We start from the raw sequence: 10,521 nt of genomic DNA, 5'->3' as shown, positions 1-10,521 counted from the left end.
CAGTGCTGTCCCCGTCCCTTGCCAGGAGAGGCGCGGCAGGAGTTTGCATCGCGCAGGCAAGTGGCAGTCGGCTCTTGAAGGCGGCTACACGTGGGCACAGCGGTGGGGACCCGGATGGTGACTGCGGTGGGATGGGCTGGGATGGGCCCCGGGATGCCGAGGCCTGCGTTCCTATTGCCCTGACAACACCGCCCTGCGTTGGGAACAGAGTGGAAAGGGCCGGTGCTCCCACTCAACTGGCCACCCCCTCCCCCCAGCCAGGGCCACCGGCCTCTGCCACACTGACCATGGAGAAGCCGAAGAAGGCAGCGAGGCTGGCGCTGAAGCGGACCTGGTGGGAGATGGCTGAGGATGGGGAGCTGGGCTGGCTGCTGGCCCCCTCGGCCAAGAAGATGCGGCTGCAGAAGAACGAGGTCGAGCCCACCAGCCACGGCTTCTCCTGCGAGCTGGAGCAGCTGCAGGGGAAGTACGTGCTGCTCAACCCCTGGGCCGAGGCTGCCAAGGAGAAGCCACCCGGCAAGCAGGGTAGGTAGAGCGGGCGAGGGGGGCCCTCCCCACGCTCCGCACTGCCACGACTCACCGCCCCTCTCCTTGCAGGCAGCCGCCATGCCGCAGGGGAACGGGGGGACGGGGTCCCCATGCCCCAGAAGGTGCTCTTCCCCGTGGAGCGCCTCTCCATGAAGTGGGAGCGGATCTACCAGGTCGGCGCCGGGCTGGAGAACCTGGGGAACACCTGCTTCCTCAACTCCACGGTGCAGTGCCTGACCCACACGCCGCCGCTCGCCAACTACCTGCTCTCCAAGGAGCACAGCCGCAGCTGTGAGTAGGGAGGCCCGGCTCGGCAGGCAGCAGGGCTGGGGCAGGGGTGCCAGTGGGAGGAGGAGCGCCTGCCTGTCCTGTTGCCAGTGCTGCGCTCAGCACCCCTGCATCTGGCTCCGGCAGTGGGGCGCCATGTCCTGTCGTTAACGCCCTGTCTTCTCCTCTCCTGCTCCAGGTGACCAAGGAGGCTTTTGCATGATGTGCCTCATGGAGAAGCACACAATTGAGGCTTTTGCCAACAGCGGCAAGACAATAAAGCCGATATCCTTCATCCGAGACCTCAAGAGTAAGGACGGCTGCCTTCCCCTCCCCCTGGTAGCCATGCAGGAGAGCAGTGGCTAATGCAGGAGCGTAGCCTTTGAGATGGGGGCAGGTCTTGGCAGACGGCTCTTCTGAGATGACTCCCTGAGCCTGCCAGGGGCTGGCGCCTTCAAGGGCCACTTGGGGCTTTCCGGCAAGAGTCTGATGTCTGGTTTGGTTTGAGGGGGCTCAACCCCCACAGTCCCTGCCCCAAGGAAGGGAGGGAAGGCCTGCATCATGCAGCACGTGCTGGGGCTGATTCTTCCCTCTCCTGCAGATATTGCCCAGCACATCCTCTTCAGGAGACAGGAGGATGCGCACGAGTTCCTGTGTCACACCGTCGATGCCATGCAGAAGGCCTGCTTGAAAGGCTGTACCACGTACGTGGGGCCTCTGATGGCCCATCGCTGCTCTTCCCCACTGTCCCTTCACTGGTCCCCTGCACCCACAGGAGGGGCCTGTGGGGTGAATGTGTCCCCCAGGTCAGACTCATAGAGGGAGCCGCTGGTTCCAGGGACCTTGAGTGGGTGGCCCAGCTCCCTGCCCCTCTGTGACACAGCTCTGGGCTGTTGTCTGCCTTCTCCCTTCTCCTGACTCCTCCACCATAGCAGAGCTGTGGTCCTGTCCCCAAATCCCGAGGCTGCTATGGGTTTGGATCCTGTCCCAATTGCTGAGGAATACAGGCGTGCCCGCTAGTTCAGCCCCAGCGCTGTGGCCAGGGCTGAGCCGCTTTCCTGTGGGCTCTCCGTCCCGGGAAGCCTGCGTTGCCTCCGTCTGCAGTGCCCAGCTCTGAGCTCCAGCCAGGAGTTTCTGCTCCTTCTCAAGGAAGGTGTGCATCGGAGCCTGGTGCCACCCCTCGAGCTGCGGCACTGGGAGAGCAGGCTGGCAGCAGCTGCGACTTCCCTCTGCCCTTGGAGCTCTGCAGCCCATCCGCTGGCCAGAGTGCACAGGGGAGCTGTCCCGAGGACACAGGGGTGGCCCGCGGGTGTGGCCATGGCGGAGGGGTGGTGTGAGATCTGGTGCTGTTATCTCCAGGTTGGATCGCGAGACCCAGGCCACGACGCTGGTTCACCAGGTCTTTGGCGGTTACCTGCGGTCCCGTGGTGAGTGCTGGCTGCCAGGTCCTGGGCCTGCGACTCTCAGGGCTGCTGTTGCCCCGAGAGCCTTGCGGTAAAAAATCTCTTGGGAAAGTGGCGAAGCATGCGTAACGTACCCAGAGCTGCAGCCGGTCAGTCTGGCAGTGCCTGCAGCTCGTGACCCCTGTTGTGGCGATGGAAAAAGCCGTTGGCCGTGGGTCTCCAGCTCATTGCCACTGATAGAGGAACCCCTGTTGCCAGCTCTCTAGCAACAACCGCTGTCCCAGCGGAATTGCCAGCCTTCCTCCTTGCCAGGCTGTGAATCCTGGTGCTCACCTCCCAGAGCCCAAATGCAGAGAGGGGGAATATTGCAGCTGCCTGCGCTGTGCTGGGGTGGTGGCGGGTGCAGGTGTTGTGCCAGGCTGTGCTCATTGCTCGCTCTTTTGCAGTGAAGTGCTTGGCGTGCAAGAGCGTCTCGGACACGTACGACCCTTACCTGGACCTGCCGCTGGAGATCGGGGTACTGGGGCAGGGTTGGGCATGGGAAGGAGCTCTGCTCTCGTGGGGGGACGTTCCTGCACCTGCACCATTACTGCTCTTAAGGCTCCTTAACCGGCCAGCGTCAAGGCACGGTGCAGGCGAGAGGGAAGCCGCTTCCATTGTGGCGCTGCCTTCTCTCTCTGGCAGAGCAGTGCCCGTTGCCTGAGCGTGGGCCACGACTCCTGCGTTGAGGCTCTGTGGTGTGGGGGGCAGTGCCGCCGTCCCTTACAGCGTGCTGGCCGGTGCCTAGCTGGTGGCAGGCTCACAGGTGTGGTGTAGCCTGTGGCCCTGTGCTCATGCTCTGTGTTATCTCTCGGGGCCAGTGTCTCGGCGGGGAGCTGGGCTGTCGTGTGGACAGGCCACTCATGCCCTGACCTCTCCTCTGCCCTTGCAGGAAGCCGCAAACCTAGTGCAGGCGCTGGAGCTGTTTGTGAAGCCAGACCTGCTGGGCGGGGAGAACGCCTACATGTGTGCCCAGTGAGTGTGTGGGGCTGTGGGCGGGAAGGGGCCCGTGGGTGTGCTGGTGGGAAGCAGGCGGAAAGCCTGCTCCAGTAAGGGAGGGCTTCTCTACCTGCTCCGTGGCTAAACTGTGAGGCACGTGGCCACGGAAGCCTGCAATGAAGCCTGCCTCTCCTCAGCTCCCTCCTCTGCTCCTCTGGTGGGAAGGGCAGGGGCCAGCAGACACGGCCACAAGCAGGTGCCCTGGAGCGGTGCCCGCTGTCAGCAGGGTCCCTGCCGTGGGGTGTGCCGCTTGGCCAGGGCTGGCATTGTCCGGGTGGTGGATCAGCTTGAATAGCTCGAGCTCTTGCTGCGCAGATGCAAGAAGAAAGTGACGGCCAGCAAGGGCTTCACCATCCACCGAGCCTCCAACGTTCTCACCATCTCGCTGAAGCGCTTTGCCGACTTTGGTGGAGGCAAACTCACAAAGGTGAGTGCTCGGCAATCCAGAGCGGGGGCTGTCTCCTGGCCCGAGGCTCTGCTGCCCAAAGCAGGGTGGGAGGCGATCCAGTGCAAGCTCTGCCGCAGTCCTGCTGACCTTCCCCAGCTGTGCGGCACAGAGGGAGTTTGGCTCATCCTGGCATCTTCCTCACCGTGCACTCGGCCTGGCGAGAGCGGGTCCCCCTCCCTTGAAAGGTGGGATCTGCAGGACGGCTGAGCTGCCCTTGCTCTAGCAAGAAAGCCATCTGCTGTGCAGGCTCCTGAGACATCCTCTCTCTGCAGGACGTGGGGTACCCCGAGTTCTTCAACCTCCGCCCTTACATGTCTCAGAAGAATGGGGATCCTGTCCTGTACGGGCTCTACGCGGTGCTGGTGCACTCTGGGTACAGCTGCCACGCCGGGCACTACTACTGCTTCGTGAAGGTGAGCCCGGGGAGCTCTCTTGGCACCCCGTCTGGGCTGGGGGCTGGTGGGTGCTCACGGGTCCCTGTAATGTGCAGAAAGGAGGGTGCTGAGCAGAGGTGCGTGGTGTGGAGCACTGGATCAGGTGTGCTGCACAGGCTGTGCTCCGCTGCAGGAAGCGTGGAGGTCTGCTCTCCCAGAGTCCCCTTGCCTGCCCTGGGCCGCCTGTGGGTTTTGGGGAGAGGAGCTCTGCCGACGGGCACTGTTCCTGCTGCTCTTCATGCCAGGAGTGTCGCCGCTCACAGTCAGACCCCATTCTCTCTTCTCCTTCTGCAGGCCAGCAATGGGCAGTGGTATAAAATGAACGATGAGCGGGTCCACCCCAGCAGCACCGAAGAGGTCCTCAAAGAGCAGGCCTACGTGCTGTTCTACCTGAGGTGAGAGCGCCCTGTGTCTTGCGGCCCCTCTTCCCCCTGCTCTCAGCATTGGGCACGGGGCTGGTAACACGTGCCTGGGTGTGGGACGGAGCTTGGCCCAAGTAGCCCCAAAGCCTGTGTGCACGTGCTGGCTCGGAGCAGGGTGGCGGGGAGAGGTCCAGCTCCTTGTCAGGATTTTGCTGTAGATCAAGAGCGGTTCATCTCCTCGGAGCTTCTGGCTCCTGTTGCTTGTGTGCATCTCCGACGAGAGCGCTCTCGTCGCTCGAACCCTCGCAGTTAACACCTGCACTTCTCTGCCTTCACCAGAACCCCCAGCCCCAGGAAGAGCTCGCAGGGGCCCACGGCCAAAGCTGCCTCCAGCCTGCCTGGCTCCACTCAGGTCAAGACAACTGTGACCAGCAGGGCCCTGTCTTCACTGCTGACGGGCCAGGTGAGTCCTTAAGGCTGCTCTCAGCCAGCGCTCCTGGGAGCTGGGAGCTGCTGCCCCTCTGTCTGCTCTGCGAGGGCGGGTGGCTGCAGCTCCGCAGGGAGGCAGGCGCACTGCTCCGAACGGGCAGGTGCGAGGGAGGACGGTTGACAGGAGGGATCCTACTGAGCCAAGGGTCCCTGAGCGTGCCTGGCAAGGCATGGGGAGGGACGTATCCCTCTGTGTCCTTGGCTCCTTGAATGCTCTCCTCCCTGAACCTCTGTCCTTCTGTTTCTCTAGAGACCACACATGCTGCTGGGGAAGAAGCTGCCGGGGCCAAAGGAGGTCAGAGCCCCTGTGGCCCGCAGTACATCTGGGGCAGGGCTGGAGCCGCCCAACAGAACCGCTCCGCCAAAGGCACCTGCTTTTTCTCCGTCACCCAGGCTGCTCCTCAAAGCCACCCCCATGGCCACAGCTCTGCCCAATGGTGCAGCGCGGACACCCAAGGAGTCGCTCTCCTTCCCGCAGCTGCCTCCCACGCCCAGAGCAGCTCAAGGCTTCTGCAACACCAGCAGGGCAGGCGCGGCCAAAGCGGAGCTGCCCCGGCAGAGCTCCTGCGAGCACAAGCAGCCACCTGTGTCACCCAAGGCGCTGCTGGAGCCCAGCCACAGCCAGGAGCCTGGGGGCAGTGGGGACAACACCGGGACCCTCAAGAGGGTCTCTTGCAGCAGCGGTGCTCCCAGGCCAGTGCCCGGCGCAGCGGGGAAGCTGGCCAAGGTGTCCCAGAAGGCCAGCAGCAGTCTTGGCATCTTCTGCACCTCTCGGGAAACAGGCTGCGGCACGGACCTCCCTGCTGGCCCCGGCGGCGAGCCGGCTGCTCCCAAAAACTCCGAGCCAGCAAAACGGAAATCCTGCCTGTTGGCCAGCGCCATGTCACCGCCACCGGCCAAGGTGCTGGTGCTCTCTGCGTTGTGGCTAAACCCCAGCCAACAGCCAAAGCCCACGCAGCCACTTGCTCACTCCTCTCCCCTCCCACTGGGATGGGGAGGAGAATCGGAAAAAACACAAAACTTTTCGTTGACATAAGAACAGTTTAATAAAGAAGTAAAATAAAATAAAATCATGACAATAATAATAAAAAATATACTAACATGAACAGTAGTAACTGTATTTAAATGGAGCATAGCAAAGAGAGAGAGCAAGAAAACCCAAGAAAAGACAAGTGATGCATAGGGCAGTTGCCCACCACCTACTGACCGATTCCAGAGCAGTGATGCACCCCTCCTGGCCAAATCCCCCCAGTTTCTCTACTGACCATGATGTTCTACGACCCTTTCACCAGTTGGGGTCAGCTCTCCTGGCCATGCTCCCTCCCAGCTTCTTCTGCGCCTGCTGGCTGGCGGAGCAGGGGAAACAAAAACTCCTTGACCTAGGATAAGTGCTCCTTAGCTCTCCTGGTTTGAGCTAAACCAGAACTAATTCTCTTCAGTGATTTTACTGTTCAGTTTAGTCTCTTCTAACTGCACTTTCTGAAATCAATAGCATGTTTTTCCAGACAGTGCCTGCTTCCTAGCAGTGAAAACGCTTGTTGTTCACAGTCACTACCGAGGAATGGTATGCAGAAAGGCTCTTGCTTATACGTGCTCTGTCTGCATCAGACGTTGCCTCTCACTACCGCACGGGGACTGCAGGGCAGCACACAGGACAGGCAGCACAGCCACCTCCAAATCCCCGCTGCCTCCCTGTTGGGGGAGCATCAAAATCTGCAGCTGTCCCAAAGCCCTTGAACTCTCCTGGTTTTGCAGAGCACGGTCTGCCAAGGCCTCAGCACGGTGGGAGTCTGGCACTGAGGTTCTTGCTGGTGTGACTCTGCTGACGCCAGTGTCTGCCCCACGATACGCAGCTCCTCTCCAGCCATCTGCCTCAGCAGAGAGCAAATCCTGGGGGGAGCAGCTGGCAGCAGAGGTGCGGGCTCCCCCAGCTCCTGCCAGGGGTTGGGGACATGCTCCCACCCCCTTCCCAGCAAGTCCCTGTGGGCATGGCCCTGAGACTGAACCCATCCCTAAGCCGGACCTGACCAAACTCCAGATTCACTCTAGAGTGGTGGTACCTCAAAATTCTTGGATGGAGGACCTGCTACGTACATTTGTCCATGGGGATTCACTAAATCCAAGCCTACTGCTGAAGCCATTACTCATAGGGGTTGTTCCATGTCGTGGCCATTGCTTGTCTCGGGAACAGACAGGAAAGCTCTGGATGACAAAAGCTGTCAGGACACTCTCCAGAAACAGAAGACCAGTGCTAGAAGATCCCCATCCCCTAATTGCATAGAAATAATTCCAGCTTAATGAAATCATTGTTGAAAATAGAACACACAGAACAGCATCCACCAGCAAAACTCTTTCAGTGGTGGTTTTAGCTGCTGCAGAGCTGATGACCTTACCTTCACTGTCTCAGGACCAAAAAAACCCACAAGTGACAAACAGGAACTCCTCTCTACCTAGCCTTATAGGTAGAATTGCTCAGCCTACAGCTCTGGAGGCACAGACCAGCCTAGACTTAGATCCTGAGTCTACCTACTCAATGACCTGTCCAGAAAGTCCAATTATAATTACCTTTGAAAGAGGAGGGAACTGGGTGGGGAAGAAAGGAAGGAAAAAAAATTGCTGGGAAGACAATGGAAGTATAGGCACACAATTAAAAGAGGAAGGAGCCGAGGTATCCTGAAGGCCAGCTCAGCCCAGCTCCCTTTTGCTGGTGAAAAGCTGTGCAGCTTGGAGGAAAAAAGCATACTTTGGTGCTGGGATGCACACAAATGCCTGAGTTCTGTCCTGAAACAGCAGAAAAACCTGGACACGGCTGCTTTTCACTTTCTTCCTATCTGCATGCATCTTTGACTTCTATGTTTCCCTGAAGTCCTCCCAGACTACCAGGGATGTGGCCTCTGTCCAGTTCATGTGCCATGAGGAGAAACAGGGTTTGACCATGAAGGGGGCAGCAAGTATCTGTGTCTGCAGAGGGAAAGGGGCAGCCACACCTCAGCTTCAGAGATGCCCAAAGCTGCCCAGAGCCCCAGAAGCCCCTGGCACTCCGGCCTTTCCTTGGCCCTGAAAGCCTGCAGGGCCTGCCAGTGCCGAAGATCCCCGGGGACAGGAGCCAAGGACAGTGGCCAGCCCCGTGGAGAGAGTAAGGGGGGCTCCGTCCTTCCTTTGGCCACAGGAAGATGTCCTTGGCCACGCCGGGACAGGCCACGTCTCCTCCCCATCACCCAGGGGAAGGTGAGGCCTGAGGAAGACCCCGGGCGCTGGGCTCAGCACGGGCGGTGTGACGAGGCAAGGCCTGGCCGATGCCAGTGGCTCCGTCACGCAGCTCCTGCTGCCCGGGGCTGTGGCCGGAGCACAGACAGAGCCGCCTTTTGGGACTTGACCATGCAGAGCAAGCCCAGGGCAGCTCCCCTCCTGTCCCCCTCCCTCCCTGAGCAGGCCCAGGCCCCCAAGCGGACCGAGGGCGGGCAGAGCTGTGCCCACCCCTGCGCTGCGGCAGGCCCCGCTCCAGGGAAATGGCCCTTCCTGAAGGCCGCCTCCGCAGGCCCCACGTCCTGGCTGGCTGAGGAGCTGCTGAGGTGAGGAGAGGCCTGGGGGCCAGAGGGGGCAGAGGCCGAGGGGCCTGAAGAGAAATGGAGGAGAGACAGGCTGGGGGCAGCTGGGGACAGGGACAGGGACAGGGACAGGAACAGGGACAGGAATAGGAACAGGGACAGGACCAGGACTAGGGGTGCTGCAGGAGCAGGTAACTCCCAGCGTGGCTGGGCCTTGGGGGAGGGACCTGGAGACCGCAGGGCCCACAGGCCCTGTCATGGCCCAGTTCTCCAGCCCTGGGCCTGAGTGCTCAGCCCCAGGGACAGCCCCACAAGCAGGGTCAGAGCAGCTCCTGCTGCTGCCCCCAGGGTCGCCAGCCCCCCGCCAGCCCTGAGCCAGCCTGCAGGTGTGTGAGCCGGGGTGAGGTGGAGGAGCCTGGAAAACAATTCATGGACGAGGCGAGGGAAGAAGGTGCAGCCTGTGTGGCACCTGGGGTTCACTGACCCCCTCAGTTTCACGTCTGGATCAGCGCTGGCCTTGGGCATGGACTAACCTCAGTTGAAGGCAGGAATTCTCTTTACTAATCCTGGGTGCTCGAGGGCTCTTCCTGCCCTCTCCTGCCCGGTGTGACCCGAGCACATGACTGCCCTGCCTGCTCCTGCCCTGCTGCTTTGGGACCTCATGGTGAAAAGGAGAGAAGGACTCGTGTCGTTAGGGGGTCTCTTGGGGTGCCCTGGGTTTGCTTTGCTGCTCACTTCTGTACCGTTTCCTGGGCTATTCACCGTGTGGGTGCCTAGAGAGGCAAATGAGGCCCTGAACGAAGTTTCCTACAGTAAAACACGCTTCCTTTTTCTCACTGGTAACAGCCTGAAAGATCGATGCTGAAGCAGCACGTGCCTCTTGTGACAACACGTGACAAGAGATGGTTGTGTTCAGTTAATCCTTAGTAGCTTTGGGCATAGGAAAACAGTAGAGCAATGTTACTGTGTGGGCACCACGGATGTGGTTGTCTGGATTTCTGCGTATTTGTGACTGATCTTTCTTGTTTCTTTTAGACAAGAAAATCTTGATATGTACTGCCAAGGACAGAACAAAATGCGCAGAATTGATAAAGCAAGAGGTGCCAATCAAGGAGGGTGTGCAGGTTAGCACTAGTTTTAAATTGTCTCGACTGTGTTCCAGCTAAAAGCCTTGCCTTAAACGATTGAAACGAGCTGAACCGTTGGATATTTTTCAGTAGTGCACAATTCTATATTGCTTCGGACTTTACCAGCCATACTCATGGACTGTGGGCCTGTATGGCAGTGAGCCCAGAAGAGGAATTGAGGAAAAAAATGTGTGATTTTCCAAAATTCTTATGGGATAGAAGGCCACAGCTGGCTGCACACAGGTAGGAATACACAAAAATGGGCAGCGTCACTCAGAATGAGGAAAAGCGGTGTGGGCACAGCCGTAGTGTGACAGTTGTCACGACCCTGAGCAGCACAGCATGGATTTTTCAGGCAGCAAGGCTGGATGCCACTGTGGGTGAACAGCTCTTCCCGAGCACGGAAATGGGCTCTGCGACTTGGTCTCCACCTGGGACTCCCTGAGCCTGACCCAGAAGAAGAGCCTAAACCAGAGGTACAAGATGGGCTGTGAGTGCAAGGTGAGCAGCCGGGCTGCCCCTGCCATGGTAACCCATGTTAGCACACAATGAAGGTCACGGACCCCAAGCGGCCACGCCCTGACAGGCCCTGCCCCCTTGCCACTGCAGCCAAGACGCAAGCGCGGCTTTGCCCTCAGTCCACATCGGGACGTGGAGTGTGGCAGACGTGGAGGGAAGGAGTGAAGTCAGGGGGTTGTGGGGAGGGAGTCGAGTCGAGTGAGCGCGACCGCAGCGGAGGGCAGGAGCAGTGCTGTCCCCGTCCCTTGCCAGGAGAGGCGCGGCAGGAGTTTGCATCGCGCAGGCAAGTGGCAGTCGGCTCTTGAAGGCGGCTACACGTGGGCACAGCGGTGGGGACCCGGATGGTGACTGCGGTGGG

The 10,521-nt window shown here is 60.0% G+C and overlaps 1 protein-coding gene across 1 annotated transcript; it reads left to right on the top strand.

The window, feature by feature from the left end:
* Positions 1-287: 287 nt before the first annotated feature.
* LOC147413853 (ubiquitin carboxyl-terminal hydrolase 36-like) lies at positions 288-10,328 on the top strand. The gene is made up of 18 exons (XM_086477021.1): positions 288-516; positions 598-819; positions 995-1,105; positions 1,397-1,499; positions 2,155-2,222; positions 2,645-2,715; positions 3,130-3,212; positions 3,552-3,663; positions 3,957-4,097; positions 4,413-4,513; positions 4,820-4,943; positions 5,220-5,887; positions 6,725-6,884; positions 8,034-8,105; positions 8,402-8,541; positions 9,553-9,641; positions 10,033-10,145; positions 10,254-10,328. Exons 1-18 carry the CDS (start codon positions 288-290, stop codon positions 10,326-10,328), a joined length of 2,682 nt encoding a protein of 893 aa, XP_086333147.1.
* The last annotated feature ends 193 nt before the right edge of the window (positions 10,329-10,521 follow it).

Source organism: Leptosomus discolor, chromosome 23, assembly GCF_034619465.1.
Source record: "Leptosomus discolor isolate bLepDis1 chromosome 23, bLepDis1.hap2, whole genome shotgun sequence".
Lineage (NCBI taxonomy): Eukaryota > Metazoa > Chordata > Aves > Leptosomiformes > Leptosomidae > Leptosomus > Leptosomus discolor.
This window is presented reverse-complemented; position numbering and strand designations above follow the sequence as displayed.

Coding starts and splice junctions, on each gene's coding strand:
- LOC147413853 (XM_086477021.1), top strand. CDS start 288: ATGGAGAAGCCGAAGAAGGCAGCGAGGCTGGCGCTGAAGCGGACCTGG. Junction 820..994: donor CAAGGAGCACAGCCGCAGCT/GTGAGTAGGGAG, acceptor CTCCTGCTCCAG/GTGACCAAGGAGGCTTTTGC. Junction 4,098..4,412: donor ACTACTACTGCTTCGTGAAG/GTGAGCCCGGGG, acceptor CTCCTTCTGCAG/GCCAGCAATGGGCAGTGGTA.